A 22884-nucleotide genomic window follows, 5' to 3' on the forward strand; every position below is an offset into this window, starting at 1 on the left:
CTATAGCTCTCTTCCTCCATGCTCTCTCCAAGTAACTTTTCAACTAAACCATTTCTCTCTTAAATTACTTATCCAATTTAAAATCTAATTACACTATTATATTTATTGCAACTGAATCTCTGGAACAGAATCTCAAGTGATTATATTTTAGATTAAAAATTTATGATTATACTCCTAATTAAAACATATCATACATGCGACATGGAATTGTAAATGCTGAAACATAACGAAATGCATGCTGAAACATTCAAAGAACACTACATGCAATATGTGCAAATGAACTAGTGTCGCTGAAACACTCTAAGAACATTACGTGCAACATTTGCAAACAAACTAGTGAAACATCTCAATAACTATTATGCAACATTAAGCACGGATCCATTGTAATCCAAAAACTTAAAATGCGCAACATGGTTGATTTACAATTGAAACATTAACTTCTTTCATGTGAAAGTGAAACCTCATATCTAAACATGGTTGATTTACAATTGAAACATTAACTTCTTTCATGTGAAAGTGAAACCTCATATCTAAACAGTTGAAACATGTATATTTTTATCATCAGAATATAGTCATGTCATATTTTGTTATAAAAATATAGTTACAGTGACTATATCATATTATAGATCGAATAAATAATTTGAAAGAAAAACATAAAACTAGTTATATGCATAAGAGAGACTGGAGAGAGAGAAAGAAGGGAATCATGCAGGGAGAGAAGGCGGTGATCGACAAATCATTTGATGGTGGTTGTAGGCCGGTGGAATGAATCGTCCGATTTTATCACCATCAAGCGACCCATTCTCCGTCAACTTTCGGGTGTACTGTTCAAGAGATGGAAAAACATTACTCCATGCTCCCATCGCATCAAATGGCCTACATGCCGGTGTCGGCATGGAAGGCAATTCAGAAAGAGTTTGTTTAAAATCTGAATTTAGATGCTCCGAAGGTGATTACGAATCAGAAAGCAGCAGATTAGCAATCAGAGCAACTTAACTAGCATCACATTGAGCAGCGTCCACATCCAGCAATAGCACTCTTGGTACTTGGGTGTCATGGGGGCGATGTTTCCATGGCCCAATTACAAATTTACATGGGGAGCTTATTGATCTTGCAGTGCCGGTAATCTTTGAACTTCTTGGCCTTGTACTTGGCCGGGCTCCCGTCGGTGACGAGCTGCGGGTGCGGCCCGACGACGTGCTCCGGCGGCGGCTCGACGAACACCGGCCACGACATCCGCGTCCTGTCCTTGTCCACCGTCGTCCGATGCAGCACCGCCTTGTACCTCCCGTTGCTCAGAATCTGTATCGCATCACATGGCAGCTCCATGCATGTCAGGTGTTCGACGCAATGCGCGGGAGGCGAAGATGAGGAGGAAGAAGAGAGCTTCGTACCTCGATCTGGTCGCCGATGTGGATGATGAGGGCGTCGGGGACGTACTTGACGTCGTACCAGTGGCCATCCTTGAATACCTGGAGGCCCTGGACGTCGTTGGGGACGAGGACGGTGAACGTGCTCATGTCGGTGTGCGGCGCGACGCCGAGGGTTAGCTCCGGCTCCGGGCACGGCGGGTAGAAGTTGATCTTATGCAGGAACACCAGCTCGTCGCCGCCGAACGCCTCCCACATGGCGCCGCCATCCAGTCCCAGCGCCGTCGACAGGTGCTCGAACAGCTTCCGCGCCAGCCGCTGCATGTGCTTGCAGTACTCCTCGTTCGCCTCCCTGCCGCGCCCGGTCGCCATTAGCTTCCGCTTCCGGCGCGCATGGCGAGCTATGTATGGATGGAGACGCGTACCTGTAGCCAGCCGGATGGCTGGGCCAGATGTCGTGGTTGACCATGGCCGGCGGCGCGACGTTGTGGAAGAAGAAGTCGGCCCACGCCTTCTTGCCCTCGAGGTCCTTCTGCAGCTTGCTGCCGTAGCCCTCCATCTTGCCGGAGGACGCGTCCATGGCGTACCGCGCCTTCTCCTCCTGCGGCAGCGCGAAGAACTCGCGCCCAACGCGCTGCAGCTCCGCCACCGCCGCGGCGGGCACGCCGTGGTTCACCACCTGGAAGAGCCCCCACTCCGCCGCCGCCTCCGCCACGCGCGCGGCGGACTCGGGCGCCGCCATGTCGATCACCGGGATCTCCGGCGCGTCGCCGCCGCGGAACGTGGTCGCCCCCGGCCGCTCGTGCTCGGAACGCACGAACTCCGGCGGCAGCGCCGCCAGCGACGACGCCAGCGCCTGCACGCTCTGCACCTCCGCCATTACAACCCAACGACGACCTCTGGTGGTGCTATCTTCCGAGAAGGAAGCAGCAACCGATGTGACAATGGCGTCTCAGCAAACACACGCGTCGGCAACGAGACAAGTGGAGCTGAGATTTAAAGGGGCGACTGCACTTGCCGGTGATGAAATGATCTGATGCACGGCGACGGGGACGGCAACGAGAGGACGAGAGGGAGACTAGGCGGAAAACTTGCCTTTTTCCGTTTCGTCCTTCATTTCGCACGCATCGCGCATGCAATTCAGTTGCTTGTTCAGATCTCGTAAATAGTACCAACGAGTAACAATCGACGCAAATGGCGTACTTTCATGGCACACGATAAACTAACAAAGGCATACACGTGCATATCCCCTCCTTTCTTGCATATCAACTAAATAGGTCTCGTAAATAGTACCAATGAGTACCAATCGACGCGAATGGCGTATTTGCATGGCACACGATAAACTTACAAAGGCATACACATGCATATCCCCTCCTTTCGTGCATATCAACTAAATAATTATAATTTTTTTTAAAAAAATTATAAGATATATTAATATGTAATATATCACTCCACAAATGTTTATGGAGTGATACATTTCATATTAATCTGTGATGGCAATTTTTTTAAAAAAATTTTATAACTATTTAAATAACATGTATGTAACGAGACAACATCTTTTGGAGGGATGAAAATCCCGTCCCATATATGTTGAGTTTTATAATCCATTTGAAATGAGAGATGTGGGAAAGTCAAAACATTTACGAACTCCTTTAGAATTTTTTGATCACTGATTCACTTGGTCAACCATTTCCACCAACCAGGCAGTTCGATTTCATCGGCTTCAACCCAAAAAGAAAAAAAAACTCACTTATCCTTCCATTTTTCTTGAGAAAAGCAGATGGGAAAACAGGACAAAATTTGTATAGACCTCACGAATGCACAAATTAATCCCTCTGTTTACAAATCAACCAAAATGATCAATGCAACCGTATAATCTATCTCTAACAACACAATCTTCTCGCCGGTGTGCGCCGCCCTATCTTGGACCGGAGAGCTGCGACGACGACATGTACGACGGCCACCCGCTCATCGTCGTCACCGTCGTCGTCCCCGACCTTGTGTGGTCCCCATTGGAACCCGCCATGGCTTGCTTGATGCCGCCGCCGCTGCCGCCCGAGCCGTCGGCCGGTCCGGCGAACCCCCGGCCGTAGAGCCGGAGGAACCCGAGCGACTGCACGCGTGGCTCCCACAGTTCCATGGTGCCCTCGAGCATGCCGGCCACCATCGCCATGCTCGGCCGCAGCTGCGGGTCCTCGTGGAGGCAGCAGAGCCCCACCTTTACCACCCTCTCCACCTCGCCGGCGACCACCTTCCCCTCCAGCCGCGGGTCGGCCAGCGCGGCGTACTGCCCCGCCTCGTGCCCCTCCAGCGCCATGAGCGGGAAGTAATCGCTCCGGGCGCCGCGCGACGAGCTGCCCGTCGTCCCGTTCGAGGAGTTGGAGTCGTCTCCGGTGGCGGCGCCGGCGCCGTCGCTCACGTGCTCGCTGCGGTTCTTGCGGCCGCGCACGAGCTCGAGGAGCACCATCCCGAAGCTGTACACGTCGGTGCGGTCGGTGATCGCCGTGTTGGTGAGCCACTCCGGCGCGAGGTACCCGCGGGTGCCGCGCATCGTCGTGAAGAGCCCCGACTGCTCCGGCGTGAGGAGCTTCGCGAGCCCGAAGTCGGCAATCTTCACCTGGCCGCCGTCGGCGAGGAGGATGTTCTCCGGCTTGACGTCGCAGTGGATGATCCTCTGGTCGCAGCCGAAGTGGAGGTACGCGAGCCCCCTCGCCGCGCCGATCGCCACCTCCATCCTCTCCTTCCACTCGAGCGGCTGGCCGGCGGCCGGCCGGAACAGCGTCCGGTCGAGCGAGCCGCGGTTCATGTACTCGTACACGAGCAGGCGGCGCTGGCCCTCGACGCAGAAGCCGCGGAGGCGGACGAGGTTGACGTGGCGGATGTTGCCGATGACGGCGATCTCCGTGCAGAACTCGCGCTTGCCCTGCATCCCGACGCCTTCGATCTTCTTCACGGCCACGGCGGAGCTGTCGGGGAGCTCGCCTTTGTACACGGCGCCGAACCCGCCGGCGCCGATCTTGATGCGGAAGCTGTTGGTCATGTCCTCGATCTCCTCGTGCGTGAACCGGGTCGGGAGTCCAGGGATCACAATGTCGTTGCCGTCGTCGTCGTTGCCGTAGACAAGGTGCGCCGAGTCGGACGCCGGCGAGCGGTGGCGCCGGAGCTGCACGTCCCTGGATCGCGAGGCCCGCCTCCCCGCGCGCCGCTCTTGCTTGCGCCACGACACGACGATGACGGCGCCGACGACGACGACGAGCACGAACGCGACGATCGTCGGCAGGAGGATGGCGATGAGCGTGCTGTTGTTGGAAGATGAACCGCTCGGCGACCCCGGTGACTGCGAGCTCTGGACCTTGATGAAACCGACCATGTCGCCTCGCCTCGAGTTGGCGTTAACCAGGGAGCCGATCTGGTGCTGCACCAAGAAGCAAGACAAGGACGACTCGTCGTAGAAGTAACCGAGGCAGGAGCAGTTGCCGGAGCAGAGTGCTTGGCACGACGACCCGTTGGAGCCGACCATGTCTGGCCGTGAGAACCTATTGGCGTAGTACGCGACACCATTGCCGAGACTGATGTACGAGGTCGGGGCGGCATCACCACCGGCGCCGCCGCAGGAGGCGACGGTCATCGCCTTGGAGCCGTCGGCCGGTGTGCAGCCACCGTCATGCGACGACGCGAACAGCGGCGGGCACGTGCAGCTGGAGGCGTTCCCGTTGGGCGCGCAGAACCCGAGCGCGCCGCAGGAGAGCGGCAGGTCGCACCCGCTGTTCGGCGCGACGAACCCAGCGTCCGTCGGCGACGGCGACGTGGCGTTCGCCGAAGCGTAGCTTGTGATGACCAGCTTCCCTTCCACGCCCAGCTTGACGATACGCAGCTTGGCGTCCGGCAAGGGGAGCTGGATGAGGACGGTGTCGTCCGCGGCGAGAAGGTACAGGCCGGTGCCGTTCACCGCCATAGACGCCACGGCGCCGTCGCGATCTCTGGTGGATTTGACGTCGATGGACAGGAGCCAGTACAGTGACCCGTTCCATGTCAGCGCCGCATCGGCCGCCGTCACGTCGAGCCGGTAGCCGCCCACCGTGTAGTCCGAGTCCGACACGGCCGACGCCAAGAAGCCCCCGACGGGGAGCCGCTGCGGCGACACGAGCACGTCGGTGGGCCGGTCGAACGACTGCCAGAGCGTGCGGTTCCTCCCATCGAGCAGCGCGAGGTTGCCGGATTCGTCGAGCCGGAGCGCCGCCACGGGGGACGCGAACGCCGGCGTCGACCACACGACGGTCCCGTTGGGATCCTCGGCGGAGATCCCCCTCGCCGTGAGCCGCAGCGGCGCGGCGCGGTCGGTGATGGGCGCGTCGCGGTTGGCGACCCAGACGCAGGTCTTGGACGGCGCGTGCACCACGGCGAGGTAGTACCGGTCCTGCTGCCCCGCCGGGTTGTACACGACGGCCTGGAACGCGCCGCCGCCGCCGGACTGGAGGAACACGCCGTAGGTGTCAATGAACAGCAGGTACGACGCCACGAAGTCCGGCACGACCACCTCCGTGGCGATCTTCCCGGCGCGGACGGCGGCGCCGACAAGGACGGCGGCGAGGAGAGGGAGCAGCGGATGCCGCCGCATCGACGGTGGCGAGCACATGGGACGGCGGCGGGGGAGGGGTCATCTCATGGGGGAGGCGGGAGCGGCAGGCGGCGTGACGCGATGGCATTGCGATTGCGGGGTGGGTGGGTTTGTGCCGCGAGAGGGGGTTGACTCGGGTGGCGCCATTGGCCGCGCTGGGATCTGCGTGTGCAAGAGACGAAGAAAAAAAATAATAATGCGGCGAGACGACGACTCGCGAGTGCAGCGTGCGGCTAGAGAGTTGGTGTCGCTGCCGCCTGTTTTTCAAAAAAAAAATTTAAGTGTACGGATACACATTTAAAATATTAAACATTGACTAATAATAAAATAAATTACAGATTTCGTCTGTCAACTACGAGACGAATCTATTAAGCCTAATTAATTTATCATTAGTAAATGTTTACTGTAGCACTACATTGTTAAATCATGGCGTAATTAAGCTCAAAAGATTCGTCTCGCAATTTACATGCAAATTGTGCAATTAGTTTTTTTTGTCTATATCTAGGGCTGGTTTGGTTTGTGGCCTAAATTGGCCTTACCAATTTTTGTCAATGTCAAATTTTGGTAACTTTTGGCATGGCTAATTTTGGCAAAGGAAAAATTGTGTTTGGATTGAAGCCAAAATAGCCTAAATTAACGGTTGAAATGGCCTATTTTCTTAGGCATGTCAAAATTTAGCTCCACACCAAATAGACAATAAACACTATTGAAATTGCTAAATATTGGTAAGGCCAATATAGGCCTCAAAACAAACCAACCCCTAATGCTACATGCATATTGTGACCGAATTTTTGGAAGTTCGAAGGGAAAGCCTTGATTCTTTGTGCGAGCCAACGGCGGCGTTTGAACGTGGCGATCCATCGAATCGGCTGCCGGCAACGCGGGGAGCGGTTCGATTCGAAGCAATCATATTATTTTTTTCATATGCATGTCTACTGGCCAGCCAGTGTGTTGGTTATCTTTGCTGATTAGTTAAGAGTTTGGTGGATATTTTAGACTTAGGAGGAGTAGTATTATTAGTACATGATCACATATTTTATGGTGATTATAAGGTGGAATCAATCCTGGGTCCTGACAAAATAGATCACAAGCAGTGAGGAGAGCTAGCGTCTTTTGAAAGGGGGGATAAACCAAAATATATGAAGGGTTGGTCATATGAACCTGACCCTTTTTGTGGGCAGGTTACAGTGGTATAGATCGAGAGAACTGCACGATCAACATCATCATCGTCATCAGTACGCCTGTACTTCGTCTAAGAGCAAGTTTAATAGTATAGCCCACTACTAGCTCCAATTTATTTATAGCTAATTCATACAATAGTTGCTTACTATACTATTAATATAGTCCCACCTATCATACACATATTGCGTCTTGGAGTCCACTGCTCTTCTCTCTCATCTTTTATCTCATTAAAATATGTTTACAGCTGACTAATAGTCTGCTATTGTACCTGCTCTAACTCTAGTTAACAAATGTATCTCTTGTTCAGGGAGGTACTTAACTACAAATTATATGGTTGTCCGTTGGAGGCTAGGCAAGGTAGGGGCACCATGCTGATCTCCATTTATTTCTCTGTTGTTTACTCGTCTCTGGAATGAGTGTGCGAGAGCTTGTTTAACGTGGTGTGATACGTGAAGACGTCACGCGTGATGTACGCGGCGTCGCGGCCGACCGGCCGGCCAGCCGGAGCACGACGGCAGCAGCTTCCTTCTCCGGCGCCGCTCGCTGTAGCGTAGTGCTTGCGTGGAGATCGGCACATGATCCGCAGCTCATCACATGCGTGCAGATTTGGTTGATTAGTTAGCAACCAACGTGCAGGCGTGCAAGTGGACGTGATAGGAAAACCGCACTTGGTTTTAAACCCGGCTGATTTACTTTCTTAATCATGAGCACAAACAAATCACATGGCATCGCTCAGATAAGCAATTTTTTTTTCTCCTGTAACTGAGGCTTCTCAAGGCATCATCTATGATCAGAAGCAGTATTAATACTCCCTCCTTCCCAAATTGATAATCATATAATAAAATTTAAAATTTCTTAAATTGATCATCATATAATCGCATGAACACGAATTTTATCAAAATACAATTAATACAGCATAGGAGAATATGTGCATGCTAAGAGAAAGTTTAATAGTATAGCCAACTACTGGCTCCAAATTATCTATAGCTAATCTAATAGCACATTTATACAATAGTTAACTATAAAAATATACTACACCACTAATACCCGGTCCCACCTCTTATACACATATAACGTCTTGGAGTACGTGTTGCAGCCGGCTACAAATCTATAGCCCACTTTCTTTTCTCTGTTCTCTTTTCTTCTCGATATGTAGGAAAATGTGTGTATGGTGTCTTAATTGATGTGATTTAAATTATCATTGGTCTTGGTGCATAAACATTTATGATGATTATTTTGAGAAAGTGAGAGTAACACATATGATCTAAACAACGACCTCATCCAGAATGTCGATGTACAATCAACCGGCAAGTTGCTGTTAACTAGACATTGAGCTTGTACACTCAAACCGTCAATTTGATGTTAAGTAGTAGACATGTTTCGATGCAATTGTTTTTCGCCGAGTTTGAAGCAAGTTGCAATTGTTTTCCGAATCAACTTGATGCATGCATCAAGATTTTGTACATATCCTATTGCCAGTTTGATAGCTGCACGTTCCTTCTGCAGCAGGTTATGATTATGGATGCATAATAACATGCTATACATCCCAGGTATGTATTGTACATTTGTACGGCAGCATCGCTGAGCACGGACAATTCTGGACGAAGATCGTCTGCTTATACATGATGTAGCCGTAGAAAACCTGATTGTCAATACGCCACTTGCATGACTTTCACCAGGGAAATACAAAAACCGCTTTAACGCCGCAACACTGCACATACGAAAGTCAACTAGCGCTGGATGTCAAGATCAATCAAAGGTTTAGGTCAAGCAGCAACCGCGAAACAAAGAAGAGAAACTGTGTGGCCTGCATTGGACAAGAGACTTCAGAGGGCTTTGCCGCCGAGATCAAGAGGATTTTAGTATGGCATGTTCCATTTTGCCCCCGATGCAAACAGTGGTCAGATTAGAAAGACAGTTGCAAAACGAAAATCCTGAAGGCTAAGAAAGGAAATAGAATGAAGTTCTGCCACCTGGTCAAAATAAGCACATCAAGCTACGGCAGCCGACTTGGCAGAAAAATGCCTTTAGAGTTTAGATTCAACTGGTGTTTAGATACCAACCTCGGGTGTGTTCGGACCTCTCCCAACCTAAATCCCTCCTTTTCCGCAAACTGCTAAACGGTGCGTTTTTTTTTAAAAAAAAGTTTCTATATAAAAGTTGCTTAAAAAAATCAAATTAATCTATTTTTTTTTAAAAAAAATAGCTAATACTTAATTAATCATGTGCTAATGGAATGCTCCGTTTTCCGTGTGGAGGCACTATGTTCCCATCATCCACATGCGAACACAGCCCTCGTGTAGAAATGAAACACCACCGGAAGCAAGAGATTCCTGGTATTGACAGTTTCACACACATATATCTGACTTGCAACAAAAAAAATAGGGTAGCATTGATTCAAGGTATGTATGCTTTTAAGGAACACAAAGATGTGAGTATTCCTCAGTACAGGTGATGCCAAAACCTGAGCTCTAACAGCCTTGCTGTCCAAAAATTTATTATGTATCAAGCATCAAACTTTCCCGGGGGCAAAAAAGACCTACTTCACCTGATTAATGAGTTCCTCTCATCAAAAGGATGACACAAGAATCATCCACTAAAATTAAGATTTAGGTGCTAAACTCAAGTAATTGATACAATTCCAGCCACAACAAAGATGGATCTTCAGGAATACATCGCCATTATCTCTGCATAAGAATCAAGCACTGGCTTGCAATGCTTTCTCTGCTGCACCGGGCGCGGGCGTAACACCACCGGTTGTTGGACTGAAAATATATAAATGGGCCATAAGTCCTTGATTCCTCAAAAGCCTTTTAATGTTCTAACAATTAAATTAATTAGCAAGCAAAAGGAATACTTACAGTCCAACCATGACTTTAAAAGCATCATAAATACCCCATTGAGCACCAGTAAGAGTTCCAATCATAACAATACGAAGGGGCAGTCCTCTAGTGAAAAGGCCCCAAAGACCAAGCTTTTTAACAGCCTGTGATAATACAACAAACATGTACATTCAATTAACATGATAAGAACATGAATAGAATACATGAGACTTGATTCCATATATATGCAGGACTTTCGCCATATGTATGAAACTTGATTCCATATAGAACTTGGTATATGGTGGTCCTGTCGAGCTTAGTACATAAATATATCGGATATCCCATATTTATTAGGATACTGACAGCTCATTTAACCACACAAGTTCATCATCATTACTGGCAGACTATTTTTAATAATCCGCCTATAGAAATAAACCTCTCTTGTGCTATAACTTTTCTAGTGTTTACGAAGATTTGATGGGAGCAGTTATGTAACATTAACTACAACTTTGATGGACTCTGATGAAAGGAACATACAGAAATGCAACTTTCATATGCAGTCAACCAACATGAAAGTAACATCAAGATAAGAAATAAAACTTGCACATAATGGGTTTTATTAGTAGAAGACATGCTTACATCACCCACTGTAGCTCCCTTGGCGTTGTTCAAGAAAGAGACCAAGTTGTCAGCTGGATGAGAGACAATGGCACAGAAGACTCCAGCAATGTAACCACCAGCGAAACTGATACCCAATTGGAAAGACTTGCTGCACTCAGACTTCGGAACAGGAACAGCGTGCTTGTAGATCATTTCAACAATGGTCTCAAAGGAGGCAAACTTCATCATAGTATCTGGACACGATGGAAATATTCAATGGATGCATAGAAGAAATAACATGACAGCATAGCTCTCATAAAAATAAACAAACAAAAACTCATTGGTGCCATGCCACACTGTGTTCAAATCCCCGTACGCATAAATTTATCACATAATAGTTACATAGCTGTTACATTGACAGCTACTGTTAATCCATACACAGTTGATGGTTCATACTTTAGAGTGTTCAATAAATATTCATATATATATAAATGTTAACAAAAGCTAACTGAGGATAGCCAATCTGCGGAACTACACATATAGCAGAAACTACAAAACACTTTAGTAGTAGTAAACTTCCGCCTAAACTGATAACTACATTATCCAAAACAGAACAGTTAATTTAAGGAAATTTGAAACGGAGTTCTCTACCAACAGAAAATAGTAACAGATGTGAAGGGTTTATTTTTGTGTTGTTTCAGGAAATAGCCAGTGTTTAGGGGTGGACACAGGACAACCCATGGGTAATCTGACCAACCCTAGTTCAACTAAATGAATTAAATTTCAACCATGAATAAGTAAACAGAACTTAAGTGAATAAACCATATAAACTATGAAAAAAAATATTGACAATAAAAAAAAGAAAAGTGAATAATATCAGCATGAGCCATGGAGGCAATAGAAGTTCACTTGTACAGAAAATTCAGTTGACAAGTTAGCAAGTTATGAAGCAGTGTTGGATATTGCAACTATCAAAGAAAAACAAGATAGTGCAGAATTATCACACAAGCAAGTCCTGGAACATCAGGTTTTAGTGCCAGTCTCGTGTAGCAGTTACATAAATGAAAACATTAAAAATAATATCAATGTAGCAAAGTGACTAATACTTACAAGGGATTTGGCGACCCCACAGAGGAACAATTCCCTTGTAAAGCCTGTCATTATCAAGGAATGAGATTTGTCAAGGCGCATAAAACTAGAGAAAGAGTTGCCACATATCAGATTCTAAGATAAAAACATGTTATTTATACTTACCCAAGAGCGCCTTCAGATCTGACGAACTTGGGGAGCCCATCACTCAGTCCACGAGCGAATCCAGGTTGGGTTTGCACACGAACCTTCACAGCTTCAAATGGGCAGAGAGCCACATCTGCAATCACCTCAGCAGAAGCTGATCCAGCGAGGTAAATTAGGGTCTTGTACTTCTGAGCATACTCAGGCCCAGCAATATCTGAGTAGTACTTCTTAAAGAACTCATAAAACCCAAACTTGCATGCGCCCTGAGCACTGTAACCAAGCAAGGTAGGCACCCATCCCCTGAAGAAGCCTCTAGGTCCTTGCTCCTTTAAGAGGACGCCAAACCCAGATGTTATGCTCTTGTATTTTGCTGGATCAATCTGAAAAAAATCAACCAAAACTTGTCAGTCCAAAATCCATAATAGAAACATTTCAATTACAACTTAAAACAAACATTGACTGGACATCGCACATTCACCGATCATTTTACCTGCCTACCCAACCATCTCAAAGAATCAAACTACATTCCAATAAACAAAGTAGAGACCGGCAAAAGGGAGATGCACCAATCGACTTATCAAAGTGAGAAACATAAAGTATTATCAAAGTGAGAAATATAAAGTATCTTCACCAAAAGATACACAAGCATTTTGCTCCACGACACTAACACTAACAAAAAGCTTGGAACTTAACAGTAGATAAATATAATTGCTGGTAGCGGAATAATTTGCAACCAAGTAAAGAAGAAGGATTAGTAGTGTAACTTAAATAAGAGGGCAGGTGAATCAACTCTCCAGTTTCTACATACGCCAGTTCAACTGCAGAAACACTAGTACTGAACATGTTTAACATCGATAGCTACTCTAGTATCTACTCCTCATCAATCCCTACGCCAACTAAATAATGAGAAGCAAGCACATTGGAACCGACGAAGAACATTGACGGGACAAATAAAAACTACAGATTTTAACGACAGTCAAAGCTGTATGCACAGCAAAGCGCGCGCGGCTGGATTTACGCAAACGGATGGCGACATGCCTAGATTCCTAGATGGATATCACAAGTTCGCAACCACACGTTCCTCTAACCATCGAACAAAACTAAATATCACCAGATCTACGAAGGAGCAGGGCTCCCAGAAGCGCCAAAGCCAGCAGGGTCACAGATCCAGGCGTTCCCCCAACTCACCTGCATGTTGCACTTGACGAGGTCGAGCGGCGTGACGGCCATGTGGGTGAGCCCGCAGCTGGCGATCCCACCGGCAGTGCAGGCGGCGTAGAACGCCGGCGAGTACATCTCGATCTTCTCCCTGGGAGCCTGGATCGAGATGGGCGCGCCGCCCCCGACGGCACCCGGAGCCGGGGAAGCTGGGGACACCGGGGAGGGGAAGCGGGTGGCGCCGGTGGCGAAGGACCTCGCGGCGGAGGAGGTGTAGAGGAAGCTCGGGAGGAGCGACTCGCGGGAGCGGTCGGAGAGCGCCATCGCAGACGCCGCCGACGACGAGAGATCCGGGATGGGGTTTGGTCTCCCTCTCTCTCTCTCTCGCGCTGGCTCTGTGCTGGTGGTGGTGCTTTCCGAGAGCTCTCGCGTTCGCGTGGAATTGACGAGGCGGCGGAGGGTGAATATGAAGGGGGGCGGCGAGGCGAGATGGGCTTCCAAGTTGTTAGGGCATCGATCTTTTGGGAGGTGGAGATGAACCGGAGGGTCGCTGCGTGTGGGGCCCGTTAATATGTGGGCCCGATGTGTCAGCGTCTGTTGGGGTTGTTGTTGGTGCCTGGAATCTGGGCTGTGGAGGGACTACTTTATGGCTAGAGAATGGTAGCGGTGCCAAAATTTTCTCGTGTATTGTACACTCTTTTGAATACGATCAAGCACTACCTCTTATTTTTTTCTTAGTCATCTCCTTTTTGTTATGAGAAATAATTATTGGCCAAGAGCTACCCAGCAGTTCCTTTTTTTGGGGGTCAAGAGCTACTATTTTCGATATGAAAATACCGACCAATTAATACGTCGACTTTATATTTGGCTGAAAGGTTTATGAGACTCTACGAGTACTGTAAAGTCATGGACTCATGGTAGGAGTATATTTCTCCGAGCAGATGCCTCGCGTCGTCGTCGGCGGCGGCGACCAGTTCATAGCGTAACGTTCACAACGACTGGCGGAGACAGTGGCAAGAATATGCAGGTGAATATTCGTGACCGGCACGGGCAGCATTATTCCGCCCGCCCATCCGCTCCACCCGACGGGACGGGACCAGTCACCAGCCTGACCTCTTTGGGCCCGACAGCATTCCAGGTCCACGGTTATTCGAATCCTGCCTGATTCTCTCCAGAATAGGCCCACATTCACATGCCGATCCTATGGGCCTTGCTGCCCGCATGGCCCAACCGACACAGTTACTTCCCGCGAGCGCCAATGTCCTCCTCTTCCTCCTGGCCGGCAAGCAAGCCGCGCGCTTTTGCACCACGCACAAGTCACCCGCGCCCAACACTGCACGCGCCCTTCTCTACTACGTACGCCGTCGCCTCACCACGCCACACGCCGCCGCGACCGCGGAATCGCTTTCGTCCACCTCGCAAAGCCATCCCTTCCCACCCGTGCACTCGCTTAATTTCCCCGCGCGCGCGCCGACCCAATCAACCGTCGAGCTCTCCCTCTCCATGGCGCAATAGCGCGCGTGCCCTTAAAACCGGCGCCGTGCCCATGCAAGATGCATACCCCACGCAAGATTTTCCCGTACAGAATTCGAGCGATCCAAGTGGTTATAGCTTAGCTGTGTGATCGATCGATCCACGCCATGTCGTCGACGATGCCGGCGCAGGGCGGCGTGCGGCACCACCGGACGTGCCGCATGTACTGGTGCTACCAGTGCGGCCGCGCCATCCGCATCATCTCCTACCCGTCCACCGACGTCTTCTGCCCGCGCTGCTTCGGCAGGTTCCTCCACGAGATCGACCCGCCGCCGCGCCCCGCGCCGCCCCCGCCACACTTCTTCCCGCAGCCTTACCACCCGCACTACGACGGCCACCCGCGCCGCTGGCTCATATACGGTGGCGAGGCGCCCCCCGTGGCGGCGCCGGGCCGCGCGTTCCGCCAGCCTGCGCCCGCGGTGCCAGGACGCGCGTTCCGCCAGCCCGGGCCCGCGCCCGCGCCCTCTCCAGCGCCGGCGCCGCCTCGCCGACGCATGCCGTCCCCACCGCCGGTGGCGCGGCGGCCGTCTACTCCACCGGCCATCGACCCTGGGAACTATTTCAATGGGCCCAACCTGAACAACCTCATCGAGGAGCTAACCCAGAACGACCGGCCGGGGCCGGCGCCCGCGCCGTCGTCGGCCATCGACTCGCTCCCGACGGTGCAGATCACCGGAGCGCACCTGTCCGACGGCTCGCAGTGCCCCGTCTGCAAGGAGGACTTCGAGCTCGGGGAGGCCGCGCGGCAGATGCCGTGCAAGCACGTGTACCACTCCGACTGCATCGTGCCGTGGCTCCGCCTCCACAACTCCTGCCCCGTCTGCCGGTACCAGCTGCTGTCCTCCGCCGCCGCCGGGTCCAACGCCAACAGCCGAGCTCGCCGCGGCAGCGCCAACAACGGTGGCGGCGGCGGCGGCGGCGATGGCCGGGACAGGGAGCAGACGATCGTGAGGTGGGGGCCCTTCTCGTGGATGTGGCCGCCGCGGGGGCTCGAAGACCCCGACGACGGGTGGGAGTACGGACGGCGAGGAAGGCCAGAGGCGGGCGACGCCGGCGGTAATGACATGACGGCCCTCCAGTCTTTTGTTCTCGTCGCTACTTGCGTTTTCTTCTTCTCCTTCCTTACTTGAAGTCTTGAACCTCCGACCAAACACTCAAAAGGCAACAGCCACTCTTGATCTCATCTGCCACTCTTCCCATGAGATCATACATGATTATGTACAATGAATCTACTATGGAAGAACAAAAGGGGGAAAAGGGCTTCCGGGAATTGGCTTCACTTGCTGATTTGATTGATTTTATGCTATTGTTTTGAAGTTTTTGCTGTTCTTCAATTCTCATTTCAGCATTCTACGCTTGGTGGCGCTCTCTGTTTCTTTTCTAAATTTGAAGATCATCGCCAAATAGCAATCAAAGAGAAATACCTGTTTGATCAGTTAAGTAACCTGATAGCTACCATTCTTCTCTTTTTGTTACTACCTGATTAGTAAAGTTGCTCTGATTAACTAATGTTTTGTTGGCAATGGCAGGTAGAATGTGTAACGACCATGGAAATTTCCGAAAGTTGGTGACAATGATGGATGGCTGAAGAACATCTGCTGTAAAAGTTGACCATGTAAATGATAGACATGGCAGTGCAGAATGTTCCTATTTGAGCAGACAATGAAATTATGTAATGCTCAATGCAACGTTTTAAAGTTTATCAAACACGGAGAATAAATTTAACCGGTGTTTTCCAACGCTTGTCCGTTCAACGGTGTTTTTCATTTAGAGAGCTTATAAGAGATCTAATTTTACCTCAACTGACAAGGTTGATCTCTCAACCTTCTTGAAAAATTGAGCAAACATGAAGTAGACAACAGGTCAAAGGAAAGCATAATTTATAATTTGATCGATTTTACACTAAATGTCATACAAAATTCACTGAATCGACTTATGTCCATTGTATTAAAAGAAACAATTTACTTCCGAGAAGCCTGTCCTTTTAAACCTGAATTGAGCATAGTCTCGAAGCCAGCCTCAAATCCAGCGGTGTATGCTGCATTCTTCAGACTCGTCTGCAGTGAAACACAGCCGCGTCCGTTACATGCTTCACAACTTAACGAGGTAGAAATTTATTGAAGTTCAAACTGAAGTACATCACCACACCAAACTCCAAACGTGGGCAGTTTGATGCCTGATTTTACCACAACGAAAGTTTCTTATGAAGGCCTTCACAAAGAAATTGTGACTTGCAACATTTACTTAGGCCCATGGCTTTTTTTTTTTGTTTGGTTAATTTTTACCACAGATGCTTGTTCGACACATATTAGTGGAAGCTAGGGTATTTACCACGGTTGCCTATCATGAACACAAATGAGCAATCAGTGCTAACATATAGCAGAAGAGAACTAACCGTTACACTCTCCAAATCAATAGTGGCTTGTTCTTTAAAGCCATCAAATATAGAAGAAAGTTCTTCCTGCTTAACATTCAGTTTCTTTGATACCTGCAAAAGAAATTTATCAACAAAAAGAGTGGACATTATTCATGAGGGTCATCATGCACAATCTTATTACCTCAGAAAGGAACAACGGGGACATGATGTCAAATACATCATTTACAAATTTCTCAACATTAGCTCCGTTTGTAGGTATCTTGCTCTGCGTCTTTTCTGCACCCTTGTTCTGAACTTTAGGCTTAGCCTTCACTTCTGATACAAGAACAAAGTATGCCATGTCTGGTTATTGTAACTTGAAAGTGTAATAAAAAAAAACACAAGAAAAATGTAAAAGAAATGGAGGTTAATGAGTAAAAGACAACATGAACAAGTTCACATGTTTCATCCTCACACTGTCATCTATTCCTGCTTGTTTAATTAACAATAGTTGTTATAATACAGTAGTACCTCCTTATAGTAGCACTACTACTACGCTCATGTACTGCCCAAATGTAAGGACTATAGATTGCATATACAGAAGAAATAACAAGGGACAATATATATATCAGTAGATAACAGCTTACCAGGAAGACATGTTTTCTCTTTGGGCACATCATTTTGACGAGGAACATTTGTAGGTGTGACCTTCTCAATTGGTTCTGCAGAATTTGGGACACCTGATGGTACAAAATCTGCTAGATCAGGAGGATTATCCTTGCCTACAACTGGTGAAGCCTGCACAAAACCAATAATTTCACAATCCCTTCCCAGCACATACTCCCTCCATCCCAAAAATATAAGGCACCCTTATTTCTAGGAAAAATCAATATTGGTAACTTTTAACTAATAATTAAGCTAATAATATCTATGTTTAGTGTTACGCATTCATAACATTTAGACTTGTGTATGAAAGTACTTTCATATGATACTAATTTTGTAGTTGTTAATAACATTATGGAAGAAATTAATGATCAAAGTATGATATTGAGGGCCTTATAATTTGGGACGGAAGGACCGAATGAAATCATATGCACATATTCCGGTGATCCAAAGATTACCTCTAAGTCTACATAAGCTGGTTGCCTCCCAATGGACATGAGAAACTTGTCCAGATTGCTTGAGCTGAGAGCTGAAATGGAGTAAATCAGGAAAAGAAAGCCATTTTACTAATCTATTCTTCTTTTGAAAAAGGTAAAGAAAGTTGAACGGAGGTCTCCCTCCTTATAAAAATAATATAACAGTAGCCAGACCAAGGCCTTGTGCAACCTACATGAAACTGTGCCATGATAACTAACTAACGGAATGGTGTGCATTCTAGTATCACAGTAATGACTAACTAATGACATTACACATGGTGTGATGAAACAGTGTTGGTTACGGAAGTGATGATAGTATCAACCATACCGATTGTCACATCATTTGTCAGTGGATGGAAGTAGCAGCTCTGTTTTGACTTGAAACCTTGGTCCAGTAGTAGTGAGACAGCACTGCTTGCAAATACACAGTTATATGAATCAGTTAAAAAGGCAATAGCATAACCATGAAAAAAACTGATATATAAGTATAATATAATAGGACACATTAAAAGCTAAGCATTATAAAACAAGAGGCATGTGGTTCCATCAGTCACAACCATAGCATTTGCATTTCTAATTTCTATCCTAAAAGTGGAAACCATCAAGTGGAATGAAAACAACGACGCTCGGATATAAAATGAGCACATCACACTAGTAAATAGCTCTTCACCGTTTAAGGTAAAGTGAACAGAGCTCACAAAGTTTTTTTTTTTCAAGTTTAAAGGCTTCAAGCTATTAGAAATACAAATTCCACAACAATGGACCGAATTCCCATTCCAATCATATTTAATTAACATGTGAAAGCAAGCACCCATACCTTGCAGACTCATTAAGTAGTGCAAATGGAGTAACACAGCCTAAGGGTACCTGGACATAATCAAGGACAAAATACATTAACATGTGAAGAAAATTATATAGGGTGAAACTATAACAATAAGCTATCCAGCTAAAATGCTGGTAGAGCCAGGAAGCACCAAAATTCAAGTACTCATTAAAGATGAAACAGAAAAAGGGCAAGACAATACATGAAGGGATATTTGTTTTTTCACAACCAACAATATTCATCACAGGCAGAATTTTTTTTTTAACTTTTGTGAAATTTTCACGTAATATATGAAACTGAAAGATGCACTATATTTCGCTCTTCGTTGCTTTCAAACAGTATGCAGTTTTAGATAAACATGAATAATGGCTGACCTGAAGCACTTCAAGCAAATTTTCCTCAGGAGCCATCCGCAGACCACCTTTTCCCAAACCAAGACGCTGTGATAAAACTAATGGGTTTAAGGAAAACAGAAAATTAGTTGGCATACATTCAAATAAGTAACAAAGAGGATATAGTTTTCAAGAAATGCACCTACTTTTCATGTCAACTTTGGTGCCAGCAAGGGCAGAAACAACGTACAGCCTATGCTTTTTGTCCTGAAACTCAGAATTTAAAAATATCAATACATGAAAATAGGTTCCAAGAAATTAACTGTCCATCACTTGGTAAGACACATACCTTCAGTAGCAAATTTTTACTCAAAGCACCTCCTAAATGCCCAACATGTTTGGCCTAACATTGCGGAAGTTCAATTAGCACTTACAGTAAATCCATCAAAAGTATTGTAGAACGAAGTGTGAACTTCACGGTTTGCAAACCTGTTCCTCCACCGTCAACACAACCGGGTGATCGTAGCACGAGAATTCAATGTTGAGCTCCTGCACAAGACAATACCACTAAATTGAGTCGCGGTCCACTGTGATGCCAGAAGGCAAGCAATTCTAGTTTGCCACACATAGGATGTGACAATTCTCGATAATCGCACAATATAACTGGGCAATTCCGGCCTTCGATTCATGCGCACATCCGGGGTTAAAAAAAAAAAAAAAAACTATCCGCAGCACAACCCAACTAAATTCGGCAGCAAAAACGCCCTATCGCGCTTCCATTTATAACTATGCTAACCAAAACCAAATCAAGCTAGAACGGAACGGGAAGCATCTCGCCGACGCTACAATCCGTAGCACCGGCGCATCCACGACCACCAATCCAGCCGATCCCCACTACCAGGAAACGACGCAAAGCGAACAGTCGAGGAGTTGGGAGGTAGAGAGCAGTGGCGCCCAGTGGGCGGCGGCGGCGGCACCAACCTGGAGTCGCGCGAGGAGCTGCTCCTTGGTGTACCCCATGGCCCTCGCGGCGGCGGCGGCGGCGGCGGAAGGAAGGAAGGAGACGAGTAGGGCAAAGGCGAGGCTGTCTCGGCCTCTCGGGTTCGGATGCGAGGCTGCTATGGACGAGGTGGATCGGGCATTCGGGCGGCTGGACGACGCGCCTTTAACGGGTCGGGCTCGTTTCCTCAGATCCGAACTCGCATTACCCCGCGAAATGCGGATTCGGGCTCGAGCGTGACGAGACCGATACGTGCCTCCTCTCGTTTTTACCCTCTCTTTTTTTTTTTGAGATTTGGCCGGTCGCTTTCTTCTCCGACGGACACTGCGATTAATCTAAGCGGCGCGCCATGATCCGCTACGAAATCCAGCTGTTTTACATGATAGGGAAAGGAAATTCTCTGTTGCTTTTGACCACAGCTCACAACGCCCATACCCTTTTCTTGCAAACATATACAGATGCATACTGCAGTTGATACGTGACAGTATAAAAATAAATATTGACCGCATCAGCTCGATTAGTAAATAAAACGTTTTGGATTTGACAATTAGAGAAGCGGGACAAGTGTAGCATTTTCAGCAGAGGACGGCGATGGATCAAAGCTGGGTACTGAAATACGACAGACGCATACGACTGACAAGGGCCCCACAGACACACGCACAGAAGTTAATTTAATTTCAGTCGTAAGGATCCCGGAAATTCTGCGTCGACTAGATACCAATCATGCCATAACTGCACTAGTAAAAAGGACCATTATGCTTTGGACATAAGTTGAGAGGAGTATAATTAACATCATAGTAATTGATTATACTTCATTACTTGCAATTGCAGGAACACCACTTTTACACATGGTATGACATGGAATTGAGGGGAGTTTTGCTCCATGGAAAGCTGCCTTAAAACATGTAGCTTCATCAGAGCTCCCACGCAATTCAGAATTAGCCTAAAATAATCAAGAAGCAGTAGCACTAGTACATTGATTAAGTATATACTACATATATATATGTAGATAATAGTTATGAATTGAATGATTATATGATTATTATTGTACCGTGGCCAATTCTTGGTCACGTACTGATATATCAGTCAGTAATTGAATTTGCGCTTAATGGTGATCACTGGAGAGTGTGGAGGCTTCGATCGATCGATCACCTCCATGGATTTGGTCTCCATCGATCTCCGGTTCGATCGATCAGTTGAGGGAGGAGAAGCTCCAGAGGCTGATCTCACCTTCGTCCTCCCACTCGGCGGCGAGGGACTCCGGCGCCGGCGAGAAGAACGTGCTGCATGGGTCCATCATGGAGTAGTCCATGCACTTGGGCGACTGGAAGAAGGCGTCGATGTCGGCGAGCGCGGCGTAGTCCACGTCGTCCTCGCGCGCCACCATGTCGTGGTCGGCGCCGTAGTAGTTGGCGGTCTCCGGCGAGCTGACGGCCGAGCACGACGACATGTCGCCGTAGCTGCACGGCGGCGTGGTGGGCGCGGCCGCGGGGTTGTAGCCGCCGGTGGCGGTGGCGAAGGAGGGGGCGCCGCTGTGGTGCTGGAGGGGGCTGGTGGCATTGGCGGCGGCGGCGGCGGCGACGCGCTGGATGGACTTGGGGGACATCGCGGCGGCGGGGATGTGGAAGGGGAGGTGCACCGGGAAGTTGAGGTCGGCGGCGGAGCCCTTGAGGCAGAGCAGCGCGGCGTCGTAGGCGCGCGCCGCCGCCTCGGCGGTGGAGTAGGACCCGAGCCATATCCGCGTCTTCTGGTTGGGCGCCCTGATCTCCGACACCCACGACCCCCAGCTCCGCATCCTCACCCCCTTGTACTGCCTCCCTCTCCCTCCTCCTCCTCCGCCCTGCCTCGCCGCAGCCGCCGCCGCATTGCCGCCGCTCCCCGGCGCCGCCTCCTGCCCACTCTTCACCATTGCTCCTCCTCCTCCTCCGACGCCGCCGCCGCTCACCTCTGATACTCCGACGTGTGATCGTTCGATGGAGATGGAGATGGCGATGGTTCGGACCAAACTGCAAAGAAGACGGCTGCAACAACTGAGAGTAGTAGGTAGGTGTAGGTGTAATGCGTGTGTGTGGCTACCGGCTGGTGTGATGTGCTGCATCTCATGGCTTATTTATAGGGCACAGCAGCTGAGCAGCATCAGACTGTGTATAATTAACTCCATGACTTATCTTATTTATTTGCTTATTCTTGTCTAGACTGAACTGGTTGTGAGTATTGTAACCATTTTTGATAGCGTCATGCTGATAATGTCATTTGTTTTTGGGCAATTTGTACACAGTACCGTGCAGCTACATTAGCAATAATGGAGAGGAAATACTAAGAAAACCGATCGGATTAATTAGGAGACAAAGGGAATAAGAAGGAAGGATTCTACTGATTCGATCGATTGGCCAGTAGTAGTACAACTGCTTCATACGTGCACGTACGCAGCATGTCAGCCACAGAACAGCTAGCTAATTAACCAGCAAGCATATGCATGATCCGAACAGCAACACGTTTTTTCCTTAAAGTTTACTCCTCGAGTGTGGATGAGTTATAAGCACAGTGTGCATGCATGCGTATATGATTAGTAGTATGAGGAGCATTGGCGTGAAATGGTGGTTCGATCGATCGCTCCTGTGGAATCTACCATCATTTTGAGCTGTACAGGTGTCCAACAAAACCGGTCCGGTCGTCGTGCTTGTACATGGCTGGGTTTGGGCCAGTACATCGACC

The 22884-nt window shown here is 48.4% G+C and overlaps 6 protein-coding genes across 6 annotated transcripts; 1 reads left to right on the forward strand and 5 right to left on the reverse strand.

Annotated features, from left to right (window-relative positions):
• Window positions 1-958: 958 nt before the first annotated feature.
• LOC4330843 (flavonol synthase/flavanone 3-hydroxylase) lies at window positions 959-2496 on the reverse strand. Its single transcript, XM_015769329.3, has 3 exons — window positions 1796-2496; window positions 1395-1722; window positions 959-1302 (listed from the first exon to the last, which is right to left on the reverse strand). Exons 1-3 carry the CDS (start codon window positions 2248-2250, stop codon window positions 1090-1092), a joined length of 996 nt encoding a protein of 331 aa, XP_015624815.1. The 5' UTR covers window positions 2251-2496; the 3' UTR covers window positions 959-1089.
• A 655-nt stretch (window positions 2497-3151) lies between these two features.
• On the reverse strand, window positions 3152-6293 carry LOC4330844 (G-type lectin S-receptor-like serine/threonine-protein kinase At5g35370). Its single transcript, XM_015767761.3, has one exon. The coding sequence runs from the start codon at window positions 6004-6006 to the stop codon at window positions 3289-3291; it is 2718 nt and encodes a 905-aa protein (XP_015623247.1). The 5' UTR covers window positions 6007-6293; the 3' UTR covers window positions 3152-3288.
• A 3240-nt stretch (window positions 6294-9533) lies between these two features.
• On the reverse strand, window positions 9534-13424 carry LOC4330845 (mitochondrial phosphate carrier protein 3, mitochondrial). The gene is made up of 6 exons (XM_015771117.3): window positions 13017-13424; window positions 11847-12208; window positions 11703-11746; window positions 10632-10846; window positions 10032-10156; window positions 9534-9935 (listed from the first exon to the last, which is right to left on the reverse strand). The coding sequence occupies exons 1-6, from the start codon at window positions 13308-13310 to the stop codon at window positions 9869-9871; spliced, it is 1107 nt and encodes a 368-aa protein (XP_015626603.1). The 5' UTR covers window positions 13311-13424; the 3' UTR covers window positions 9534-9868.
• A 1044-nt stretch (window positions 13425-14468) lies between these two features.
• On the forward strand, window positions 14469-16253 carry LOC107277305 (probable E3 ubiquitin-protein ligase RHC1A). Its single transcript, XM_015767680.3, has 3 exons — window positions 14469-15575; window positions 15866-15954; window positions 16049-16253. Exons 1-2 carry the CDS (start codon window positions 14627-14629, stop codon window positions 15901-15903), a joined length of 987 nt encoding a protein of 328 aa, XP_015623166.1. The 5' UTR covers window positions 14469-14626; the 3' UTR covers window positions 15904-15954; window positions 16049-16253.
• Window positions 16254-16382: 129 nt separating this feature from the next.
• LOC4330846 (uncharacterized) lies at window positions 16383-20260 on the reverse strand. Its single transcript, XM_015767681.3, has 12 exons — window positions 20151-20260; window positions 19659-19718; window positions 19519-19572; window positions 19376-19436; window positions 19212-19288; window positions 18832-18881; window positions 18343-18425; window positions 17997-18067; window positions 17523-17673; window positions 17078-17211; window positions 16915-17007; window positions 16383-16576 (listed from the first exon to the last, which is right to left on the reverse strand). Exons 1-12 carry the CDS (start codon window positions 20187-20189, stop codon window positions 16481-16483), a joined length of 969 nt encoding a protein of 322 aa, XP_015623167.1. The 5' UTR covers window positions 20190-20260; the 3' UTR covers window positions 16383-16480.
• Window positions 20261-20952: 692 nt separating this feature from the next.
• LOC107278246 (ethylene-responsive transcription factor ERF014) lies at window positions 20953-22250 on the reverse strand. Its single transcript, XM_026022923.2, has one exon. The coding sequence runs from the start codon at window positions 22076-22078 to the stop codon at window positions 21362-21364; it is 717 nt and encodes a 238-aa protein (XP_025878708.1). The 5' UTR covers window positions 22079-22250; the 3' UTR covers window positions 20953-21361.
• Between the last annotated feature and the right edge of the window lie 634 nt (window positions 22251-22884).

The sequence above is a fragment of the Oryza sativa genome, chromosome 2 (assembly GCF_034140825.1).
Source record: "Oryza sativa Japonica Group chromosome 2, ASM3414082v1".
In the NCBI taxonomy this organism is placed as follows: Eukaryota; Viridiplantae; Streptophyta; class Magnoliopsida; order Poales; family Poaceae; genus Oryza; species Oryza sativa.